This window comes from Pteropus alecto, unplaced genomic scaffold, assembly GCF_000325575.1.
Source record: "Pteropus alecto unplaced genomic scaffold, ASM32557v1 scaffold127, whole genome shotgun sequence".
In the NCBI taxonomy this organism is placed as follows: Eukaryota; Metazoa; Chordata; class Mammalia; order Chiroptera; family Pteropodidae; genus Pteropus; species Pteropus alecto.
This window is the reverse complement of record NW_006440646.1, coordinates 806,396-833,117: the sequence shown is the minus strand read 5'-3', so window position 1 is coordinate 833,117 and position 26,722 is coordinate 806,396. Positions and strand designations below refer to the sequence as shown.

The 26,722-nt window shown below is 37.1% G+C and overlaps 1 protein-coding gene across 1 annotated transcript in view; it reads right to left on the bottom strand.

The window, feature by feature from the left end:
• SPEF2 (sperm flagellar 2) overlaps positions 1-26,722 on the bottom strand; it is a 137,144-nt gene that overhangs the window by 102,057 nt on the left and 8,365 nt on the right. Inside the window, exons 2-8 of the mRNA XM_015593958.2 lie at positions 26,162-26,264; positions 22,564-22,816; positions 19,370-19,540; positions 17,267-17,407; positions 15,647-15,711; positions 11,151-11,337; positions 3,064-3,252 (exon numbers count right to left, since the gene is read on the bottom strand). Of these exons, the coding sequence (XP_015449444.1) occupies positions 3,064-3,252; positions 11,151-11,337; positions 15,647-15,711; positions 17,267-17,407; positions 19,370-19,540; positions 22,564-22,816; positions 26,162-26,264 (1,109 nt within the window). The remainder of the gene's footprint in view (positions 1-3,063; positions 3,253-11,150; positions 11,338-15,646; positions 15,712-17,266; positions 17,408-19,369; positions 19,541-22,563; positions 22,817-26,161; positions 26,265-26,722) is intronic.

The window sequence follows — 26,722 nt, the reverse complement described above, 5'->3', positions numbered from 1 at the left end:
TTATGAGCTCGGACTCTGGAGTCTGATGGAGCCTGTTGGGCTCCAGGTCATACCACTGACAAGTGGTGTGACCTTGAGTTTTCTAAGCTTCATTTTCTTTATGCGTAAATATAGATAAGGATAGTGTCTACCTGAAGTGGCCATTGCAGGAGTTATATATGCATGTAATGAACACAGCTCAATGCTTGACTCAAAGTAAACACTCAAAACATGTTAAATATTAATTCGTTTGGTTATTGTTAGTGACAATAGCAGGTGGCACAGGAATTTGAAATCAGGAACTGTCTTAATAGATTCCAAATTGAAGAGATTAGCAGATTTCATCTAAAAACAAAACAATACAAAAACTTCTGATGATGAAAAACACAAGTTCTTTCTTTTTCTCAGCGTTCCAGACATTGCTCTAGGCCCTGGGGATATGGTAGTGAACGGATGCCAACATGGTCCCAGTTCTCATGGAGCTCTCGTCCAGTGGGGGAGGCAGTCAGGGAGCCACGCATTTAAATGTGTAATTGCACACTATGATAAGCATCACCAGGAAAGACTGTGGAGTGTGGGGTATGATCTAGACAAGAAGTGGCGTGTGCCTGGAGCTCTGAAAGATGATTATGAACGGGAGAAAGGCACGTGGGAAGAGGGGGAAAGGGAAAGGTAGAAGAAATAAGTTGTTCGAGGATCTGAGAGCAGATCAATGTGGCTAGAGTCCTGGGGATGGAGGGAACCAAGTCAGACGGAGGAATCTGGTGGAAAGGAAGCCATGGATGATTTTTTAGCATGAAAGTAGTCGTCAAATCCGAGAGTCAACAAGATTCCTCTGGCTACAGAGTGGAGAATGGTTTAGAGAAAATGTGAGTAGCGCGGGCAAATTGTGTAAGTACTCTCTAATTTTCCCTTTTCTTCATTTCTAACAGGTAATCAGAAGTCTTTTGAACTCCTGCGTTAGGGCATCTCTGCAGGATGGAAAAGCTGAAAACTGTTAGAGGCTCCATCTCAATTAAAAGGCTAAATTCAAAGGCAAATTAATCTAGGTGACTCAAAGCGGGAGGTCTGAGGAGGAGGTAGAGAAAGATGTGTAGCCCACTCCCTGGTAGCTCCTGGGAGGTAGTAAAGCCTCAGAGGGTGACATCTGAAGGACCCATGAGTGCTGGAACAGCCTCTTCAAAGGCGTGTGCCACTGACGGCAATATGTGGGCTGGGATAGCTGAGGTCTCAATGGCAGCGGACTGGGCTTGTGATCGCTGGGGTGTTTCCCCGACGACTTTGGCCCTGTGACCTGGGCCACTGTGCATTTCTGTGGGTGAGGTGAGTTGCTGGAGTTCCGCTTAGGCTGATTTAAGAAACATAGAATGTTATGTTCTTGCACAGCTCAACTGTGACTGCCAATTCACAGGCACGAAAGATAGAGGAAGGAGACCACTGCAGCAGGAGCAGTGGAGACTGGGGGCGTGGGGGACACATGGAGAAAAACCGACACATCGAAGAGCTATTTGCTACATGAAATCAACAGGACTTGGTGATGCTTTAGACATGGAGAAGTATGAGTGGAACAGGCTTCAAGTGGGCCCTGGGATTTCGGACTTGTACAACTGAATAAATAGTGATGCCATTTGTTGAGATATGGAACTTGAAAAAGACAGGTGATAAGGGGCAATAGTTTGGCTTTATTTAACGTGGAATTTGAGGTGTCTCTGAGATTTATGAAGGGAGACGTTGGGAAAACAGTTGGACATATGAATCTACGGCTCAGAGGACGGAGACATAGAAGCATGAGTCAGAAGTCTAGTGCAGTCATTATAACTCTGTGGTTTTGAAGAGGTTGTCTGAGGAAATAACATCGAGAGAGAAGGAGGAGGCCCAGGACTAAGCTTTAAGGAACACAAACAACAAATGCATTGGTATTAACAGGAGAATATGACTACGAAGAAGGCTGAGGGGAGACGGCCAAAGAAAACAGGAGGAAAACCACGAGAATGTTGTCAACAGGAAGTGACCATGTAATCACTGGTCGATACTATTAGTATTAATAACATGAAATGCTACTAATAGCCTGTGAGCATCATTAACAGACTCTAAAATTTTTAATAAATTTAAAAGTCCTTCTAGAATTCTCCTTCTTCTCCCACCACAAACAATAACAAAACTTTAAGAACGATAACAATTAAAACGATTTCGAAAATTTCTCTCTTCTTCACAAAAACGAAGCAGTAGTATGATAATGCTATGGAGAATAAAATATATTTTGCTTATTTAGTGAATGATACTGGAAAGAAAAGGTGATGGTGTTGTTCTGACAAACTCAATTCAATATTTATTTATTTGGTTCCTATTTACGCACCAGTCACTGCTGAGGAGGTGATAAATTCAAACTGTGAAATCAGCCATCGCAGAGGGAGGGATGCCAGGGAGCCAGATACCTCAGCTTTAGAGAAAGGTAATCACGTGAGAAGTAAGGATGTAGCTGTTTCCAGGTGCTTCAGAACCTCTCAGTTCTGGTCTTTGAGGCTCTAGCAGGCCTGAGTGTCTCAACTCTCAGAAGTCAATTCGAGCCCAGTTAAAGAAAGAACAGGGAACGCTTCTCACCACAATGAGGCCAGCCCTGTTATAAATGATGTACTACTCTGCGCTTAATTAACTGGGCTTGCGAAGCAAATGTATTTGTCAAATAAGCACTTCAAAAGATTAGCTTAATACAACATATTTAATGTAAGCAAATGGCACTCAATCCATTCAACTTTACTCTTATCAAAAAAAGAGGACTGAAACAATTATCCAGATAATTCAGTTCTTGAAGAAGACACTGAGATCAATATTCATGCAGACACAAGGACTGGAGGTGAGAGCTGAATATTTGTAAAATCAGCTAAAGGGAGAGTGTACAGGATGCTGTGTGTGCTGTCAATGTAGTTACACAAAAACAAAAATGGGGAGATAGCAGAGAGAGACCATATAAAACATTAATTTTTATTCAGTGATTGGCAACTAAAGACAGATTTGTTTACCTTGACTTGGTAGAAGGATCTAAAGTCACCTTAGAAAGATTGTTTTAAGGGAGATATTGTTTACCGCTTCTCGATCAAGAGCATCCTGGAAATCTTTGAGTCGTCTTTCTTCATATTGTTTTTCTCTGAAAATTCTGTTTTGCCATAAAACTTCCTTTTCATGCCGGACGTGCATGAGCTGCACGGCGATCCTGCGCTCCTGCTGGGATTGCCGCATCAGCCGGTTGATGAGCTGCTCCTCCCGGAAAGCCTCCTGCAATCACCATTGGAAGAGTCAGTTATTTGACAAGGCCATGTCCAGACGGCTAAGGTTCTCAGAGGGCTAAGGGGGCTGCACGTAAATAACGTGTGAAACACAGTATTCATCTTCATCAATTTCTGCCATTTGAGTTAAATTTGAACGTGGCAAAAATCAAGTCACAAAAATAAAATTGTCCAACAAAGGTTGTAAACTTTTCGTATTTAGAAGAAGCATTCTGGTGTTGCGACTCCCAATTATTTTAAAGGAATAATTAATTCCTTTAATATTTGACCGAAAAAATATGTTAGGTGGTTGTGTTCAAGGTTTTATAAACAAGGGGTATAATTCTCAATTTACAAGTATGTTTTCAGAAATTTGGAGTTGTGCTATATGTACTCTTAACAACTATTTAGTAGTTTTTGAAACAAATGCAGATACTGTCTGGCTGAAAATGGCAGACCTGATTAGTTCCCACTGGGGACATCGCAGTACCAGTGTGAAGAAAAGCTAAACTCTGACAGAATGGGAAGACTGGAGAAGAGGCTAAGAGGAAATGGCCTACTGCTTATTTTAGAAAGTGTTAATGGTTGTAATCTGAAAGAGAAACTAGATGCAATCTCTTGGCTCTCTTTAAGAGAATTAAAGGGGAACCAGTAAGTGAATAGTGGGAAAAGTATTATTAAAACTGGGAATCGAAGGCCCTGGCCATTGCAGCCACTTGTACCATTAATTGGCTGTGTGACCTTGGGCAAGTAACAGGAATTTTCAGGGTCTATTTCTTGACAGATAAAAAGAGGGGTTTAGGTGGAAGATGATCTCGAAAGCCCCTTCAAGCTCTTTCACTCTGTCTAAACAGAGACATCATGTGGAAGGAGAAGGTAATTAAAGTTCTCAAGGGGGAGGACTAGGAAGAATAATACCCAAGCACAGGAGTTATCCACTTAACACTCAATCATCCAGTTATTGAGGAAGAAAATCTGGCATTCTTAATGACACTGTTTCACATCATCTCTCCCACTGTGAGATTACAGGAGAAATACTGTATATATTTTTTCGAAATCAATATACAAATAAAAACAACACTCTGTGGTAAATGCCAAAACTTGAACCTGGGAATTACATAAAAATGTAGATTAAATAAAAGTTCAACTGAAAGTAAATATGATATTTTTCCTGTAACATATACCATTAAATAAAATTATGAACAACTTTGAAACATAAGTCTCATTTAGTTATAACATTCTAGAAGCTTTAATATTTAATCATTTGTTTCCTTTTGAGACCCAATAGTGGGGGTGATGCAGAATGTAAAAATGGCCACAAGTTCTTCAGTTTTCTCCATCCACAGCTTTGCAATATTATCCTGTAGACAGTCCCATGAAAAAGTAGAATCTATTTCTCTACTCCTTAAATATAGGGTTTGGGGTGACCATTGACTTAAAATGACCAATGAGACATTAGCCAAAAAAAAATGTTGGGCTTACTTTCTTAATTCTCTTATGACTGCTGCTACTGCCATCACATTTTCTGGTCTGCTTGAAAATGTCTGCCATATAGTAAGAGGCACCGTTCTTTCCAGTTGGACCTGATTAAGCTCTCATAAGTCAGCTAGCCCCAGCCAACTCACCAGAGATGCTGACCAAAGGCATCTGAACGAGGCCAGCTAAGACCAGTAAAATGATAGCATAGCTGAGCATAGCCTCAAATGCCTGCCACATTCTGGAGTTGTTTGTGACATAACCTTGATTTATTATTCCAAGTGAATTCTATCTGACTATGTTTATAGGGAAAGTCAATTTAGTTGTCAAGATGAGATCTGGTCATAATCGGACTTGTCAGATATGTTTTGATTATTGCTTGGATGATAACACTTTATGATTAAAAAGGAAAAAAGAAAATTACTGTTGAATGGCTGAGTCAATACTATGTTTATGAAGCTTCAGTATGAAAAATAATAAAGTGTATTAAGACCTGCACCCAAAAGTTAAGTGGAAAAGATTTATTTTTTGTTCCATTGTACAAGTAGTTTATGTTTTAGAAACATACTTTTCCTCAAAATTTCATTGAAATGTGGAATATTTTCTCACAGATATGTTATAGTTAAGTGTTCAGGGCAGCCTACAGGTGTCTGTTAAACCTATAACATAAGTGAAATATTCTATATCTGCAATGAATAAAATAAAAAATAACGGAAGTCGCATTTCTCTTTTAATTATATTTAACCATAGTTGGAAAAGCTTTAGCTAGATATACAGTCCAAAACACCCCCAATTTGATTGCCAGACTCTCTTACTCTGGTCCATACCATTGCTTACTTCTCCAAAGATGCCCAAGAAGCATTTGTGGAGGAATGTGGCTCTGCAAGAAAGACCTAGAAGCTAAGTAAGTAGTCAAGGGCCTTTTAGTTAAGAAGTGGAGAAGGGTTCTGTGTCCAAATCCCAATCCCAAGAAAATAATACAGAAAGATTCTAGGAAGCTAGAGATAGATGAGTTGAAGTGCATCTCAAGAACTAGCCAAGATGCTGGCTAGAAGGCCACAGAACCAGTTGGGAGCCAAACTGAATTCACAGTCAGAATATCTCCACTTAAATGCCTATGAAGTATCTTAAATTCAACAAGTCTCCTTCAGACCTGGTCTTCCACCAGTATTTCCCCATCTCAGTTGGACCCTATAAACCTATGACTCTATGACCTAAAATGTTAGGGCCATCTGAAGTTCATTCCTCTCTTATCACTCCTAACATCTAATTCTTAAAGAAGTGGTCTATTTTATCTTCTATGTATGTTTTTAAATCACTCCCTACTCTATTCTATACCTATTGACACTGCCTTGGACAACAACAGCCTCTCTTTACCATGCCTTCCCCTCAACCCATATCCAAAACCTACTCCCAAAAAAGTCTAAGTGATCTTTCTAACTTTAAATTTCATCATTTCATCTACATTATTATATTTCTTTACAAATCACTAGGCAAGATATCAATTTGAGCACAGTCTCTGGCTCTCTCTTCACAAGTCTATCTAAAACAAAGGGTATATTAACTCCGGGGCGGCGGGGGGAGGTGGGGCAGTGGGCAGGATGCAACAATTTGAAAGCTAGAGAAGACATTTGAGATATTTCTAATAAATGCAGTGCACATGGAGCCAGAACAAAATCATCCATGACTGACATGAGATTCATGTCATGCTCCCAAAAAGCAGTGGGTACTTGAGGGAAGCAGAGGAAATCCCAACCCTGCCAAATACCATTTTCTCTCTGGAGGAGAGAAGGATGGATGGGAAAACAGACCAGGTGACACATGAGAATTTCCCATTCCACCACTGTGAAGCAGTGGTTTTTGTGTCAGTTGCACAGGGAGGCTGGGAATACCACACTTAGTGGAAAGGTGAAAGTGGAAACTGAAGCCCCTCTCTGTGTGTCCTAAGCTGGGTCTCGGAACAGCAGCTTTCCCAAACACAAAGAAGAAAGCACAGAGATGAAGTTCCCTTGACAGAAATATCCAGAGCACTGACTCTCCTTAACGTCTCCGAGGCTGCTGGATCTCTGATGATCTCTCTAGCTAGAGCCTTGAAAAAGCGATGTTAATGGCATCCTGGTGGAAAGGAAGAGAAACCAGAAAGAATTTACTCACTCCACTTTCCATGTAAATATCAGTCCTAGGTTACAAGCAGAAAAATAGAAAGAAAAAAACCTAGTGGTCAGCACCCAAGTGTTTTGCAACATAAATTGAAGTGTGTTTGAAATTCCATTGGTAGTTAACGAAACTTGAAATAGGTGGGTATTTTAAAATCCATTTAATCATTTAATTTTCAAAATTTGTAATTCTGCTAATTGAAAGAAGGACTATCAAGATGACTAAATAAGGATATATGAATCTGAAAAGAGAAATAGCCTTTTAGCACAAAATGACAGCAGAGTTATTCTTCGAATTTTTTGCTAAGAAGGGAATGAATCCATGGATACACAGTTTCACTTCTTCATATTCATACACAATCCGTATTTCCCTTCAGTTAACAGAACCACTGAGCAGATCAGATGTAGTTAGGTGAATAAAAGAAGTATCTTCAAATGCTCTTTCATATTTTAGACATACAGATATGTCCTATTTACATTCACAACTCAAATCACCTTCCTCCCCAAGTCTGTTCCTCTTATCATCTTCCATATCACAGCAAATGACACCTCCATCTGCCCAGCTGCCCAAGCTAGACATCTGACCTCTTATCCTACTTTTGCACTCCTCCACGTCTAATAAAGCATTAAGTCCTATTGATTTTATTTCTAGAATAGCTCCTGGAGCCACATCTCTCCATTCCCATTGCCACTATCCTAAATTTAAACCAGGATAATGTCTTACCTGGATTGCAGCAACAACTATAACTTGTTTTGTCCTCCTGTAATCTATTCTCAAAATTAAAGCCAGAGTGAACTTTCTAAAGGCAAATCTGACCTTGTCACTCCTGTTCACCCTTGTCCTAAGGATAAAATCTCATTTCTCTTTACATAGCTCATAAGGCTCATTGATTTGGCTTCTGGTGACTCCTGCCAGATGACATATTAATTTGGTAAAAGCTCTGAGCTTTTCCATATGCTATCCTCTCTGGAAACACATTTTACCTTCCACCAATTCGGCCTCTGCTAGAAATTAACCTCATCCCACCCCACCACAATCACTCCCACCTTCAATTAGCTAACTCCTGATCCTTCCTCATGCTTCTGTGTTATCATCCTCCAGAAGCCAGGGCTGGACTCCCCTCCTAGGTGTTGCCTGTCCCTCCCATCACCTCATTGTGCCTTCACACTCTAATGTGCTTGCTGGTTTATAGATCCTCCCCCAAAGAGCAAGATCTGTGAAAGTAGGTTTCTCATTATTCTTGCTCACTTTGTATCCCAGGACTAGGACAAGTACCCAGAACACAGAAGGGGTTCAATCAATGTGCGTTCAGTGTAAGAGCTGACCAGTGATTCTCAAACTGTAGCTGCATCGAATCGCCTAAAGGGTTTGTTATCACAGATGACTAGGCTCCACTCTTGAGCAGTGATTTGAATTTCTGATTCATTAGGTCTGAGGTGGAGCCCAAGTATTCACACTCCTAAAAGTTTCCAGGTGATGCTGATGCTGTGAGTCCAAGAACCATACTTTGAGAACCACTGGAGTAGACCAATGAACAAACTGAGAGGACTAATGACTTTCTCATCTTGTTTTCATTCAAAAGCTCCCTTTTTGATAATCTCAGTAGATGCGGAATAAAATTTTGAAAAAATTCAGTATCCTTTCATGATAAAACTCTCAACAAGTTAGGTATAATAGGACTGTAACTCAACATAATAAAAGCCACATATGACAACCCTGCAGCTAACATTATATGCAATGGTATGATTAACAGCTTTCAGCTTTTCACCATTCCTCTAAGATCAGAAATAAGGTAAGGATGCCCACTCTCACCACTTCTATTCAGCATAGTACTGGAAGTCCTAGACAGAGCAAGTGGCAAGAAAAAGAAAGAAAAGGTATCCAAATTAGAAAGGAAGAAGTGAAATTATCTCTGTTTGCAGATGACATGATCTCATATGTAGAAAACTCTAAAGACCTGAACAACAACAACGACAACAAAAACCTGTTAAACTGAAAAACAAACTGAAGTAACTTGCAGGATACAAAATCAACACATAAAAATCAGTTATGTTTTAACGCACTAACAATGAACTAATAAAGAAATTAAGAAAACAATGCCAATTATAATAGCAACAGAAATAATAAAATATTTAGGACTAAATTAAACTAAGGAGGCAAAATATCTGCACACCAAAAACTATAACACATTGATGAAATAAATTCAAGACACAAATAAATGGAAAGATAACCTATATTAATGGGTTGGAAATTAATAATGTTAAAATGTTCATAATACTTAAGGTGATCTATAGATTCAATGTAATACCTATCAAAATTTCAATGGCATTTTTCACAGAAATAGAAATACAATCCAAAAATTCATATGAAACCACAAAGATTCAACATAGCCAAAGAAATCTTGAGCCAGAAAAACAGAACTATAGGTATCACACTTCTTGGCTTCAAAACTACAAAGCTACAGTATTCAAAACAATGTGGTATTCAAAACAATGTGTTATTGGCATAAACACAGATGTATTCAAAACAGTGTGGTATTATCATAAACACAGACGTATAGACCAATGGAATAGAATAAAGAGCCCAGAAATAAATCAACACATGTACAGTCAACTGATTTTCAACAAGAGTATCAAGGCTACACAATGGGAAAAGGACAGTCTCTTTAATAAGAGGTGCTGGGAAAAATGAATATCCACATGCAGAAGAATGAAGATGTATCCTTATCTCACACCATATACAAAAAATAACTCAAAATGGATTAAAGACTTACTCCTTTTCAGGACCTGAAACTATAAAACTACTAGAAGATAATAGAGGAGAAAAAATGCTTAACATTGGTCTAGGCAATAATTGTTTGGATATGACCCCAAAAGAACAGGCAACAAAAGCAAAAATAGACAAGTGGAATGGCCTCTAACTAAGAAGCTTCTGCCTGCAAAGGAGACGGCAGCAGAGTAAGAGGCAACCTATGAAATGGGAGAAAATATTTGCAAACCACACATTTCAGTTAATATCTAAAATATATAAGGAACTCAAACAACTCAAAAGCAAAACATAAAAATAAAAAATAAAAAGTAACTCGATTGAAAAATTAGTAGACATTTCTCAAAAGAAGACAAATGGCCAACAGGTATATGAAAAGGCACTGAACATCACCAATCATCAGGGAAATGAAAACAAAAACCGTAATAAGATATCACCTCACACCTGTTAGAATGGCTTTTCTCAGGGGGAAGAAAAAAGAGAGATAACAAGTACTGGCAAGGTTGTCGAGAAAAGGGAATGCTCGTAAACTATTGCTGAGAATGTAAATTGGTACAGCCAATATGGAAAACAATGTCGTGGATCCTCAGAAAATTTAAAATAGAACTACCATACGACCCAGCAATTCCACTTCTGGGTATATACCCAAAAGAAATTAAATCAATATCTCAAAGAGCACTATTTACAATAGCCAAGATATGGAAACAAGCTAAATGCCCATCAATGGATGAATAGGTAAAGAAAATGTAGTATATGTACACAGTTGACTAATATTTAGTCTTAAAAAGAAGGAAATCCTGCCATTTGTGACAACATGGATGAACCCAGAGGATATTATGCTAGATGCAAAAAGCTAGATATAGAAAGACAAATATTACATGATCTCACTTACATGTGGAATATAAAAAAGTTGAAATTATAAAAGCAGATCTTAAGTATCCTCACCGAATACAAAATATTGGTGACTATGTGAGGTGATACGTATGTTAATTAGTTTGATTATAGTAATCATTTTATAATTACACATATATCAAAAAATCACGTTGTACATCTTAAATATATACAATTTTTATTTGTCCATTATGGCTCAGTAAAACTGGGGGGAAAATTCCCCTTTACCTCCAAAGGTAGCAACAGATACACATAGTTGACAATAAATTTTAGATTCCATTTGTGTCAGAATTTTTTATTATGGTAAAATACGCACAATATAAAATTCACAATTTCAGTCATTTTTAAGTGTATAATTCAGTGGTATTAAGTACATTCACAATGTTGTATAACCATCACCAGGATTTAGAATCTTTAGTAAATGTTTTATGTAGGCTTTTTTGTTTTTGCTTTATGTTTTTCTGGAAGATACTGGCTTTTATGACGTGAGGATATGTTGCTGACATTAGAGTCAGAGTGGCAGACAATGCATACATAAGAAACACATATATGTGTATAGAAGACTATACTTTGTAAAACTTCCAGCACTATTATTTAATCGACATCTAAATATCTTACCTCTTGTGCTTCGTGGGCTATTAACTGGTCCATCAACAGTCTCCGGCGTCTTTTCTCCCTCTGTTCTCGTGCAAAAGCATCTTCTTCGAGGCGTTTTTGGATTTTTTTAATGTAGTCATCATCAGAGTAAGTATTTAACAGATCAGTAGTTGTCTGGCCTGCTGTATCTAAAGAAGTCTTGGATGCACTAAGGACAATAGTTATTATTTTAGATTGAAAAATAATGTGATCACAGGCCACTACTTGTGACCGTGGAGGAGGAACTCAGGAAAAGGCTCCCCTGAGTGCTCTGTTAATTTATTAATACTAGGAAAGTGAATATTGGAACTTCAGTGTTATACCTATAGCTTATCAACAGAGTCCATCTGCCTCAGCCTATTTCTGGACTCCGTCTCTGTGAGGTCCCTGGCATAGGCTTCTTTCTAGGCTTATCGCTTCCTTGTTCTTTCACTTCTCATGATCTTCATTCTACCCAGAGGTTCTGAATTTCTCTCCCTCTTCTTCCTGCTGCTTCTAGGCCTCTTGCCTCCCATGTTTTGAGTCACCAGTAGCACAACATTGATAACCCAAGCATCAGGGAAGGCATACCTCTAAAGGGTCGGTGGTCAGCTATACTAATGTAAGGACACTAAGAGTATTTCCATGGGTGATTCCATTCACTACCATTCTTTCACCTCTGCAAATGTAAGCTGCTCTATGAACTCCCAGGGACCCTGTGACTGCTTAGGGCAGTGACCCAGCTCTTACTGGAATCTTATGCCACACTTGCAAGCACAGGTCTGACCTAGCCTCTCGCCCAAGTCCTGGGGACCCAAGGTGAGAAGACCTACCTCGGGGCTTTGTCCTACATCATGTCCAAAATTAAATGATCAGGAAGAGCCTGGTGGTCTCACCAACACAGAGCAAACACACTCAATTTAGTGAGACAGATGGTAGCTTAGAAGAGAATTTATAGATTCATTCAAAAGTTATCATTAAATGTAAAAGATACATTTTTATGTCTATAAGGATCAAATAATCAATTCTCATCGGCATACCTCTTTAAAAATAAACAGAATACAATACAATGGTATAAGATATATCATAATGTGACTTGCCAAGAAATAATAAATTTTAGTATCATGAATAATTATTGTTTTTAGTACTATGAATTTAATGTTATAAGTTATTACTATATTTGTTTTAAAACATAACAATCTTAAAGAGAAGAACACATTATTATGGTATATAGGGACTAAACAGTCATCAATTCTCATATAGATAGAAGTATTCTTATTAAAGTATAGTTAACTTATGTTTAATGATGTAATAATTGCATTCTATTATATTATACTGCATTATTTGTAGGTTTGCTGCTCCCAGCTGAACTGTGAACTCATAAGAAAAATATCTTATTTTACTCCTCCTTGTACCTGTGCCTTGTATGCCTAATTGATGTCTGTTAAGTTTCAAATTATAAGCTAAAAAGCACTATACAAGTAGAACATACATTTTAAAATCATACACTAAAATTCTGGTTATTCTTCCAGCAGGGGCTCAACCTTTAGTTGTACTCTGTCACTGACAGTCACTGAGCAGAACTTGTGTAGCTATCAAAGCCTCAATAATATCAAAGTCAAAGTTTAACCCTATTTATTTATTCAGATTTAGTACAATTAAGTATGAAAGTTATGTGGCATAACTTTTTTAGATCATCAAAATTCTTATTATATTTTTACATATGTGTGTTTAAAAAGATTTTGTCCTGGTTTGAGCATAGGTTATTATGTATTTATGCTGATAATAATATATCTAACATGCTGCTCCCCCTTTATTTATCAGTCTGTCCATCCATCTACCCATCCACCCATTCACCCATCCACTGTCTTATTACAATAAGGTCTGAATGAAGCTACATGACACCTTTTTGAATGAATATTCATTTCACTAGATATGGATTTCTTGAGGGCAATAATTATGTTTTCTTTATATTGGCTTGCTTGCCAGGCCTCCATAGAGTTAATAATTGTATGTGTATGAATTATTAGTAATAGGACTCTTGGCCATATTTATAAATATAAAAAAAGCAAGTGCTAGGAAGAGCCTAAAGGAAATCGGTGAATCAAAATGTCAAACTGCACCAACCAACAACCTCAGCTAAAGAAAAAACCAGCAGATAGCATTTATTCTTTGTCTTAAAAAATAAAGAAATTGCATATAGTGGGGAATAGACATGGGAGGTCTTGTGTTGCTCACATGGAGACATCACTTTTATTCTTCACAAAAGAAAAAAGAAATTGTTCCTTAGAGACACCTATAAGAGGATTTTAATGCTTTCTGGCATGAAATAGTATGAAGTTTCTCTATGAGCCCAAAACATGCTTGATTCTAAGAATTCAGAATGAACCAAAAAAGTAGTGATTACTAAAAGGCTTAAGAAGGGCCGTATTGTGCTACGGCTTTGTTTTCTTTGAAAGTTTAGTCTGCTCTAGACGAGTGCTTCCCATCATTTTTCATCTTAGGGCCATCAGAGAAAATGCTTTTTGTACAGCACACTGAAAGGGATTTGCAGTCTCAGATGAAGCTGATCACAGCCATAGGTGATGGGTCCAGGGACTCTTGCCACCCCAGGCTCTAATCTGCTGCTCTGAGAAGTGAGGGGGTCAATACTACATGGTCCCACAATGGGAAGTCTCTCACAGAATCAAGAAGAAGCCTCTACAGAGAAAGGACTTGTGATAGGCAATGCTATTTCCTTCCCTTTTTCCTTCAAACAGAGCCCTTCAAATTTTATTCAGAAAAAACACTGCACCTAGCTAAAAACTACATTTCCCAGACTTCCATTCTGTTCTGCATGGCCATGTGACTGAATTCTGGCCAATAAGATGTAAGCAGAAATGTTATATGGGACTTGTGAGAAGGCTCTTAAAAGGAACTATTTTAGATTGAAGATAATGATTTTTGCCTATCCTCCTTCTTGATGGCCAGAGCTCCAGCAGCCATGCTGTATGGTGAAGGTGACATTGAGGATGAAAACCACACAATGGGGCAGTGAAGAAAAAGGAAAGGAGGAGCCTCAGTCCTTGATGACCTTGGTACTGCAACACACACCTTGGACTAATCACATTCTGATTTCTATTACACGGGAAAGAAGTAAACATCCATCTAATCTCACCCACTCTTGTGGTTTCTAAAGCTAACTTATAGAAAGACCTAGGTTCAGGTTGAGTTAACAAAGGCAATAGGGAGCAAGGTGAATGTGTGCATCTGTATTGCACAGGGATGATCTTTAAAACACTAATCAATCAAAATGGATGCTGGTTGAGGGATTGGAAGATGTTGCTGTGCTTGGTGTTACTTCTTGTTGCTAAATTGTGTGGAGACCCGAGAAAGGGGCCATGGAACTACAGAGAACACCGTTCATCAACAAGTAACAACATATTCAATATTTTAAGACGGTCATTTTGGTGAATGTCATCTGTTTACCACTTCAGAGCATGTGGCTGGTGAAATGAGTGAAAGAGTCGGAAGAAATCCAGTGGTTTCATAGGTCAAGGTCAGGATGGATGTGGTAAGGTTCGGGTAGTGACTAACGGGGTGAGTAGACTTGGATTATGTTTTCTTTAGGAGTCTGGGGAGCACTGACAAATGGGAGTGAGAATCCGAATAGGGCATCAGGAGTTTCTGCTGAGGGTGGGAGGAAAAGTACTGTGTGTATTCTTCATTTTCCTCCTCATCTGACTTCCTCATCATTTCTTTTTCTAGCTTTTTCTTTATTCTTCCTCATTTGGCTCTACTCCCTTCTCTTAGAAATATTAATATGGAACTGAAGTATATAATTTGTGTGTTTTTATTTTTTGACAAAGATTTATTTCATATTCTATGAATCATAAATGAGTAGAGGTTGGTAGTTTCCATGTAAAAATGCAAAACAACAAAACACAAGTTGCTCCTACATATATATCCCCTGATCAACTATTTCCTGTGAGTCAATGACTCCTAATAGGAAACAAAAAGGGGAGACATCTTTATCTTTTTACAATGAACTCACTGAACTGACATATTTAGTGACATCTGGTCAACAAATTCACTCAACAACTCTTCATTGAAATTCTGATGATGCAACAGATGCAACACAAGAGAAACCAACTAGAATCTAATAAAGGCTTTACTGTGACAAATGTAAACTTGAAAATTTTAAAGAAGGTGTAAAAAATGCATGTGAACTTAGAAGAGCAAGCACAGCATAGAAAATAATTTTAACTTCATATTTCATGAAGTTAATGAAGACACTTTTCGTGAAGACATTTTTCCTCTTCATCTTTACAAAAGTTGCTAATGAACAATTAATCTGAATTTTAGGCCATTAATCTTCCTTTATATATACTCTCTTAATGAAGACTACAAAGAAAAAAGATCTTTGGACAGTTATTTCAGGTAAACCATTTCTAAATATTCAAAAGTTACAGGTAGAAAAGAATACAGTTTTGTGGTTATTAAAATAGTTAACATCCCACCTTTCTTTTGCCTGGAGATCCTTTTTTATTAATGCTTCAAACTTCTTAATCTCATTGGCCACATCCTTTAAAGAAAATTCGTTATCAGTTTTCTGCCTCTAAAAACCATTGAAAGATCTTCATTTACCATGTTCTTTCACATTTATACGGTGACATGTACTACTAATTAAAGCTAATTAGGAAGTGAGACATAAAAAGCTATATTCTAAAATATTTTTAAAATTCTTATTTGTTACTTCTGCTCTAGGCCAAATATACCTGAAAGAATGTGAAAATTGCTTAATCTGAATCATTCAGTTCATAATTTTAGTTCTAAAAGTATATGAAAGGACATTTAATAAGAATGAAGATTAGCAAAAGTCAGGACATGATTTTTTTTCCATTAAAAATTCTTTTATTGGAGTATAGTTGGCATTTTTAATTGTAATTCCTTTAAATGAGAGAAAGTATTTTTTGGATATAAATATTTAAAAATCATTGTCTCAGGTGTTTTAAACATTTCTCATACAATTTTATTTACACTATGAATTTGCTCTCTGAAAATTCATTTTAGCTCATCTTCTATCCACTGCAAATTTTTATTAATAAAATTTAATCGACTCTGAGAAATATAAGAATTATATACTTTACTAAAATGAGGTCAGAAAAAAAGCCTCTATGGTTAGTATTTTTTAGAATACAAGTACAGGATTTTCTTTATATTAAAAAAAGGAAATATGGATTCATATAAAATGAAATGGATTTAGACATCAGAGAAACCTATCAATCTCTACTTTACCAGCATTGTGAACTTGAGTAAAACATCGGCTTTCTGAGTCTGTTTTCTTATCCACAAAATGGGCAAAATAATACCCTACCTAGAGAGTTATTTACAAATTAAAGATAATGTGAAGTGCCCACTCCACAGCCTGACGTATAGTAGATGCTCAATAAGTGGTAGCTAATAATCTTTTTCTTAAGGTCATGAGTGAAAATATCATTAACACCATTGTAGCAGTATGTAGTGCAGACTGAAGGAATTAGTAACAATATGCAGTATTGCTCCCCTGTGAAATAGAATCAGATTGTATCTTTTAGAATGATTGACAGTTACTATGGTCAAGTAAAATATCACCTGTGTAGGTATCTTAAATTTAAATATACTGATAGCAAGCAAATCACTTAACATTTCTAGGATTTATAAAAAACGGTGGGACATGCAAAAAAGAGCACGGTGGGGAGAAATTGAGTGAAAACACATCATAGGAATGGCACATGTATGGTATGTGTACTTCAGCTGGTCCCTGTTGTACCCATGGGAGTCATGACCCATTATGACAGTCCCCTTTCTGGCCTAGATTAGTGACCATAGAATCCTGAACACAGGAGTCCAGACAGGTACTGTCATTTAATAGGAGTTTGTTATCCCTGGCCTAAAGCTACATTCTGTTTCTGAACAAATAACGGTATAATATGGATTGATTATGCATACAGTGGAGAAGTTATGAACGAGAAGGGGCAATGCCAGACATAATTTGAAAATAAAGTAAGAATTTTTAGGAAGTCTCTCTGTATGTTTTAGGGAAAGGTCATTCTTTTATTAAGATAAACACAACAAAATATTAAAGTATTGTCACTTACCTCTGCCTCTTTTTTCTTTTTCATCATTTTTTGGGCCTCGAGTGCTTTCAGAGTACGATTTGATGTAGGTTTAGGAATCTGTATGATAGCTGCTTGGATTTTGGCCATTATTTCATTTTGCCGTCTTCTGCTCAAGCGTTGCTGAATATCCCACATACATTAGTTTAGTAATTTAGTTTGTCAGAATAATAAGACACGGTACACACGCACAAGTACATATATATACAATTTTTCCATTGAAATTTTCAGAACTCGGCAATTAACCAATGGCCTAGGCGTCACAACCGATTAATGTTATGAAGCAGGTGTCAATGTGACTTATTTCGAAAAGTGTGATATTAAAACACAAATTTGGAGTCCTCAAATTATGCCAGTCTAATGTGTGCATTTTCATTCCAGGTGGTGATAAGGAACGTGTCCCAAATACAAAGAAGACTAATTCTTTCCCGGTCCCACCTCCCTGACCTGCCCGATTATGGAAAGGGAAAAATCTGCCTCTGAAGATGGTCTGAAGGGAAAGTTGCATCTAGGAGGTAGTCTCTGGGAGGACTCCTGGGAAGCTCACAGAAATAACAAGCTTCCGCAAAGCTTGGCCACACTTAAACAATGAGTTCAGAGGCTATATAAAATATTGAACTAACACTAAATTATGTGACATCATTATTCAATCATCTCTTCTCTATCTAGACAGCAATTATTTTAAGAAGAATATAAGCAGAAGGGCACAATTGAAAAAATACAGTGAAAATCAGATAAAACATGTTTAAAAATCATTTAAGAGGTAACATTTTAAATTAATTATGACTTTACTACTAAAACATTATATTAGAACTAACAAGATCATTAATTCCTATATCCAAAGATAAGAAATTTCAATTCACCATTAAAAAGTCAGAAAGTATAATTTAAAATTTTTCTTCAGTTCATTTTCTAAAATGTAAATTTTTCTTTAACTGCAATATGTTTATCTTTTTTTTTTCTTAAGAAAACCAAGAAAACATAGGCACTCTTTTTGTCCTATTTGCTTCTTATCATTTTAACAAAATAATTTATTCCAGAATATTTACTGATGTCATATTTTGTTTTTCCCAACTTTCTTTGGAGACTTGCTGCATTAGACTTGGCCCATCGAAGCCGGGCAGGCTGGCTGCATATGGAGTGCTGGCACTCCGTCTCAATGTAAACACTACTGTCAGAGTGCCTCGTCTCCTTACCACGCACTGCCCGGGGAAGCCCCATCCTTTAGCCACTCTCTGGCAAGTAACGGGACCCTAAGATCTTCCAGAGTTGGTCTCTCATCTTTATCCCCCACTCCTTACAAGGAGCTGACTATATTCAGGATATGTTACTTTCTTATCATCCTAAATACATGAATTTAAAAAGTGATGTACAGTACACTGAGTAGAACTATAATTCTTTTGCCTGTAGTTTACATATTCCATACAGACAGCTACCTGAAATTCTCTTAAAAGTCTTTACTGATTCCACACACACCACTGTCGTCTGATGTCCTTAAGGGCACCAGAGATCATTAAAGACTTTCAGAGAAATGTGAGAGCAGCAGGGAGTTAGTCAAAGCAAGAAGGGCCGGGAAGATGTTAAGAGACATTTAAGGGTGTCGGAAAGGGAAGCAAGCAGAGCATCTCCCCCCACCCAACCCCACATTGCCAGGAAGACAGAAATGGCTGGAAGAGGAAGGGGTTGCAAAAGAGGGAGAAGAGAGGGGATAATGTCCACTCTGTGTCCCTCATGGGGACAAAGGTCATAGCCTTCTCTGGAGTAGCCAGCAGCAACCCCCATCCCTAAAACATCTGAAGCATTAATTTCTACCAGACAACTTAGAAAGAGATCAAGTTGTCCTGCCATTCCAGAGAATGGCAGTTCTTGTTCTCAGCCACAGGTGGAGGTGACAGTCAGCAAGAGTGGTGATGGAGAGAGGAAAAAGTAAGGGAGAGAGAGGTGAGATCAGAGCAAAGCATCGGTCATGCATCAGGCACATGCAACTTGTGCTACATTAATGCTTATGCAATGTGAACTATAGGCATCAATCGCAAACAGTATACTATGCACTAATGAGTTTCTGTTAAAATTGTTCTATAAAACCTTTTCGATATTAAAACATCTTTGTTCTTCCTTGAGTTTTTGAATATTTTCAAGTTTCTCAAAATGCATGCGGACAAGATCTTCTTTCATGTGTTTATATTTTTCTTGAAACCTGTGTGTAACCCGCATCAGATTGAAATCAGTTTGACGTGGTATCAGGTTTCTAAGTCTCTAAATGAAGAAAGCATTTCAAAAGATTCTGTTACTAGAGAATAAAGAGCATATTGTCATTATAAACACACATAATTTGTCTTCAAAATAAAATTTCTATGAATTACTATTGTTGATGGTTAAAATAATTTCAGGCTCTGTACTAGGCACTCATATCTTTAAGTGATATCAGGAGAATAAAAACACACATGATCTGAATTCCTTCTAGCAAAATAGTCTCATATATACTTTTATAGTAAAATTTTTTTTTGCCCTGAGTTTAATTTTCAATGAATGGTATTTGAGTTCTTGGAAATACATTTTCATAAAAATAAATTTGTAAAACTAATTTCAACACATAAGAGATAATATAAGAAGCCAGATTCTTTCCATTACTTGAGCCAATTCCCAGTAACAAGTGAGGAAACATTAAAACTTCCAGGCTACTGGAAACGAGAGTGAACAAGCAAGCGAAACTTCAAAGGAGATTGTGAAGTGGGGCACAGCAACGTGACTAAAGTACTTAACTAAAACTTTTGTACCCAACGGTAATTGCCTTAGGAGCTGAAGACTTACTAAAAACAAAAAGAAACGGTATTGTTCAAACCATTTTTGGTCCTTCTCTTCTAATGCTGACTCCGTAGATACTCAGTAAGATACTGGCACTTACTCAGAATAACATTTAAAGAACTTTGACCTGACTTTGACACACCTTCCTGCTCTTTTCTCTGTTAAAAATGACCTGGCCTCCAACTTCATAGAGGCAGCGAAAATGTAAGGTCCTTGAACATCGTGTGTGTGTGTGTGTGTGTGTGTGTGTGTGTGTGTGTGTGTGTACACACATATATCTTTAACTTAATTCTTACTTTTCCCTCAACCCAGGAAATACCCATTGAGATATCATATGCACTGTTAAGTGTGCAGTTTCTAGAGTCATGCTGCCTGGGTTAGAGTTTTAGCTACTAGCTTCGTGAAGTTGGGCAAGGTTAGTTACCTAACTTCTCTGGACCTCAGTTTCATCACTGGCAAAATGGGAATAGAAAAATATCTATCTTGTAGGACTGTTTTAAAGATCAAGTGAAGTAATACACACAAAGCACCTGGAACAGGGCTTGGCACCTCACTGTGTATGTTCACTGAATTTTAGTTATTACTAATATCACTGTGTGACAAACACCTATCTCTTCTTCCATCGGTATCAAAGAAAAAGTCATCTCTACTTTCTTTAAGATATCTCCTCCTTCACTGGAACTGTTGACTCATTCCTCCTCTTTTCTTCCCCAGAGGATCTCCTTCCACTTCATCCTCACACCAGTCACCTCCCGGCATTGATTCTTTTCCCTCAAACAGCAAGTTGTCCCAATATCTATATCTATAAACCAAACAATCTCACGCTTCCCTCGAGCTCCTCTCTCGCAGCTACTGTTCTTATTTTCTCTTCTCCTTTACTTCCACATTTCTTGAAAGAATATTCCGTGCTCCCCTCTCTTCCTCATGTCCAATTTACTTCTCAACTCACTGCAATCCACACTACTCTACTGAAACATTTCCCTCCCTCAGAGGTTTAGGTTCAAAGTAAGAGCCTGACATAAAATAAGAGCCAAACAAATATTTGTTCAATGAATGAATGATTGATTCTGGTAGGTCATCCATGCCCAGCATTAAACCCAATGGTCTCTTGTTTGGTCTCATCTACACAGCTCTTGTAGTACCTGTTACTGTTGATTATTTTATACTTTATAAAGAATTGTCTTACACATTGTCTTCTCGAAGCTACAAAAAAAGCCTAACTCTGAGGCAGATAGAGATAATCATCATTGTTTTTCATTTGGAATAATTGAGATCGAGATTGTGCCAGGGACTGGCCCAAAGTTAATCAGCTTGCAAGTGAGGGAGGCAGGATGCAATACTAAGTTATTCAGCTTTAAACCTAATCTAATTTCTAGCTCTCCATGAGTCCTGAGTTCATTCTGCTTCCAAGCTCATAAGGATGTCCATTAAGAATAGATAAATCTAAATGTAGAGATGGCCCTCGCATCTATTGTGTTATTGTTGCTTCATAAATTAAATTTTAAAATTTAATCAAGTACATTTCTATTTAATACACTGCATCAGCACAGCACTCCCCATTATCCTAGAGATCTGGAAAAGTGAATGCCTTTCCCTCACCACGATGAAATAGCACAGGAACTGGAGGGAATTATTAACTAAAAAGTGGTATCAGTTAAAACACATTTAATGAGTACGTGCAATGTTTAAAGCATTGTACTAGGCATATATCCCTTGAATCTGAGAAACTAAAAATTTTGTGAGGCCATAAGACAAATAAATAATGAAAGTTAGCAACAATATTAGCAACAGGAGGTTACCACCAGAGAGTGAGAGTTACCTGTGCCCTAGGAGGTCCATGTGAGGAGTTCATGTGTGTTGGGAAGGTTGCACAGAAGTAAATGGAGAAAAGTTTGGGAGAAGAGGAGAGATGAGAAAGGTGAGCTTGGGTTAGAGAGAGGGAAGGGCAGGAATGCCCAAGTCCTGTTCAGGGACAGGCTGCCAACCAATGTAGAAGAAAGAAAAACTTTATGCTGAGAACTATGAGGAATAAAGTGAGCAAGAGAGTTTGAGATCATTTAGTGAAAGGTCTTGAAAGCAGAATTTAGGAAGGATTCAGCTAGCAGTTGATTAACTTCTAGCAGAAAGCCTACAGATCGGGAGACGCATTAGCAGGTTGCTGCAACAGTTCTTTAGGAGATCTGAGCAGACGTGATTGGGGTAGCGACAGTGAGAGAGGAACAGACATAAAAGCACTGGGAATTAGGGACAAACAGAATTTGATATGCTATTGTAAATGTGGATAGGACTGGAGGGAGACATCAAACATGGATAAACATGTTGAAAATATTAATATAAAATAAAACCCAAGTATGGCCAATAACATACATAATGGATATCTATACTCAATGGGGCTTCTTTGAGAACACAACATCTCTGTCATTTCTCTTTACCAAGTTTCGCATTGATACACTTATGTTTCTCTGTGTACTTACATCTCGAAAAGCTTCACTCTTCATGTTTTGAAGTCTCACATTAGCCATGGGCTGCATGGTTTGCATTTCCACTCCAGTCAGTCCACTTTTCTTCTTTTTCTGAAGAGCAGTATACAATTGATATAAAAGTTTTGTTGCTGCTCCAGGCTTTTCCATGATAATGTTTTTGGCCACGTTCTGATCAAACTGCACACCCAGAAGGTGAAGTGTTGGCTCCAAGCGAGAAAAATTATTGAGTTTGGCACCTGAAACCCTAGGCATTAAAATATTTTACATATTTAGACACTGGCATTGAATTATAAACAAACAAGCACCAGAGGTGTTATAATAATCCAATATTCTGAATTTTCCCACGTTCTTTTAAATATATCATTCCTCTCTAAAACCACTCAATCTTGGAAATGCATTGAGCTTTTCTATTGTCCTGAACTCCATGCAGTTATTTCTCTTGAATGGCTAAACTAAAACATCAATTTTAAACACTTTTCTGCTAAAATAGATGCTAGAATTTCTACAAGAAGTCAGTATAAAACCAGGTAACTAGATTTCTCCTTCTAAATGGAAGAACTTAACTATGGTTTTGGATAATATTTTATTCAGAAGGCAAAACTGCAATTTAAATATTCATTTCTTTAAATGATATTATTACTAGATATTATTATGAGACATAAATAAATAACTTAATGTGAAAATAGCCTGAAACACTGCACTGACAACCCTAAATAATGTCCTTGGGTACTGTCGAAAATATTTAATTAAATAGTATCTGCTAGTCAATCAAATTAATTTTGTGATCACTTTACAGTTTCTATTACTACTTTAAGAATCAGTAAAAACTTTCTAATCATGCTATATTTATTTTTTAATCACCTATTTTCAAATTAGTCTCATATTTTAGAAGAAATTCATTATTTAATTCATTTATTAATTTACTTTCTCAACAACAAACATTTATTGAATATCCATTATAGCAAGGATTTATTTATTAATCGCTTCTCAGCCTCTTGGCTAAGATAAGATGAAGGATTTATTTATTAAATTTATTATGCAAATAACATATAAGGGGTTAGTCCCTGCCCTTGAAGAGTTCATAGTAGGAAAAACAGATGAGTAAACAAATAGTGATAAACTGAGGGAAGTGTTGTAATAGAGGCCTCAAGTGATCTAGGGCTTAATGAGCCTATGCGACAGAATGAATGCTACAAGGGAATAATCGACAATAAGAGTAAATATTTGTTCAGGTCTTGCCATGTCCAGTTTTGCAATTTGTTCACCCACGAATGCCTTTACAGTTTGAGATAACAACAATTTGCCTAAAATGATTAGAACAAAGCAGATCATGTTTTAAAGAATATGACTGTGAAAGAGGATCGTCAGATTGATGCCTTGTGGTTACACTCCTTGGACAGCACCATAACCCCCTTTTGATTTTCCTATCTTAGGAGTCCTGAGTGGCTAGTCTACTATACATATTTAGAAAGATATGGCCTGAGACCCACTTGTCAGAGCTTTGGCCTGAGTCATTACCTTGGGCTGCAGAGGTTAGGAATAGCAGAAATCAGGAGAGAGATTACATGGCCCCCATAATGCAGAATAAGCCCACTAATATTATGATTCAGTTACACATTGGCTTTAAAATGGCTTTTACAGACAGGCCGAAGTACCCAGTATATAACAGTACTTCTCTCTGGAAGTTTTTAATATCTATTCCAAATTTCCAACCAATCAAAATTTCAGGAGTATAACGGCTATGTAAATGAATGCAAGTCCGCTCTTCTTATAGCAAGCACTTGCTCGATCAGTATAACATGATAATCGACAGTTGTTTTTGAACACAGAGAAACCGCTGGGACATCTTTGCTCTGGAGACAAAGCATATGATGTAAATGATGACTCTAAGGAATAAAGAATGTATTCTGAGAAGTCTTCTCCCTCGCTGCTTGCAGTTCTAATCTGCCAAGGGATTACCTGTCTCTTCTCCCTCTTGTCACCTGGTGAGGGAACACATCTGACAAGGTAAGTAGAAGCTGCTCTCTCAGGGATATCCAAGTTTCTTTACTTTTCAGTCTTTTAACTACTCTGCTCATTTTTCACCCATTGAGATGGACTAAAGATGTTCTAGAACAGAGAACTTTCAGAGTTAGATGGGATTAAGTAATTTCCAAAGCAAATAACTTCAAGTTATTAGCAACATATACTTAGTTTGCTGTTTACATTGTAGACTAAAGAAACTAAAAATATTGATGAAATCCCCAAATCATGAGCTCTGGCCTAGACAGCTGCCTAAAAAGATAGGCTTTAACAAAGAACAATCCTTTTTCCCACCAAATACACTATTACAAAGGTCATATCGATGGATTTACTGATCTTTGCTTTCTTTAAAAGACTGTGTGCCCTGGGGAGAAAGGGGGCTGTTCCAAGGAGTAAAGATTGATAGTATTTGGTTGTCAGGACATTAGGTCCCTCTCCCCATATTAAGGATTGTGATGACTCTCACTGGGATAGGAAGTTAGTCCTTTGCAGTGGGTGAAAAGCAAGACTGTTACACATTACGATAAACAGGGACACACCTGTCCAAAGGTAGCATGACGCTGCTTCCTCCATCCTTGGTCTTTGCACAAAGGCCTCTCATTTCACTAAAACCTGTGTTTTCACAGTTGTATCCATTCAGATAGAGTCCCTTTTTCTATTTCACATAAAGGCCCTCTATGGCCCTCCTAATAAGAGCCAATTTAGTACATCTGAAATACTGCATGTCTATAATATGGTCAGTATGGTCCTTTAAGTTTTCTATGGCTAAACAGGTATACTTTTTAACATCATTCATTTATTCAATAGAGAAATATCATTGTGTGTCTGCTGTGGGCCAGGGACAAAGCTAGGAGCACAAAGAATTAACACACTCTGTAACTTTCAGCAACTCTGCAATCTATTCATTCACGAACCATTGTTCGGGCACCTTTGTGTGTCAGGCACTCTGAAAAGAACTGACATATAAATAAATAATTATAACTTAATGTGATAAGAAAAATGTTGTCTAAAGTATTATTGGAACAAACAGAAAAGAGAACTAAATCTGCTAGGGGAATCAAAGAAGAGTATACTGAATCACATGCTTTAAAATGGCAGATTAAGGTATGTAAATTTTATCTCAATATAGTTGCTAAAAACAAAAAAAAATATATTATGAACGTTTTTACTATTAGTTAAGTTCTATTTTAAAACACAGACAAAAATACTAATTGGCTGGGACACTGTATGCTGTTTCATTTCTTCTCTTAAAAGAAAGCAGAACCAATTAACACAATAAGAAGTAATGTGGCCTAAGATTAAAGAAACACAGAAGATATTAAAGTAGGTCCCTTCTGTAGATGAGGTCTTGCTGCAAGCATGGAACTTTCTCTCCTTTGTACTCCTGAGACAATGAAGCATGTATGCATGGGGAAGCAACAATTTCTATGCCAAAGGTATTCCTGGCTGGTTTAGGTTTAAAGGGGATCTTGAGATTGATGATTCTTAAACGTTAATTTTGGAGGCTAAAACCATCCAAATGCCAATGGAATTGACCTTTTTTAAAGTAAGGATTAATCTCACTAACCTGCTTTCTGAAAATTCTGAAAAATCATCCTGAAGTTCAAACTTGTGTAGAATTTCTCCAATTAGATAGCCATTGGCAAATGCCTTCGCAAATGACTTGGGACCTGAATTGTTTTAAAACAGAGAGATTAAAAAGTAAAAATCACGCTGCACCTAGAGCTTCTGTATTTTCATTATGTACTCATAGAGTAAAACTCCATAATTTAACCCGAACTCAAAATGCCATGAAAATACTTCTAGAAGTATCTTTTAATAACCAAATGAAAAGATTAAAGTTTAACAGTTGATGTCTTATAGAGATTCTTGAATAAATACTTGATGACCTGAAATTTTGAAAGAAAAGACAACTTCTGATCAAATTAAAACACAATCAATAAAATCTATAACCTTAGATGTAAAAACAAATCTTCAATACATTTTATAAAATTATACGCTAATAACTTAGTTAGCAGTACAACCCATGGGTGATGGTATTCTGGCCAAGTGAGGTGCAAGCTAACTTATTTAAACATTAATGAAGACTTCATTTTAATCTTTTTTACAATGGAAATTTCACAAAGCT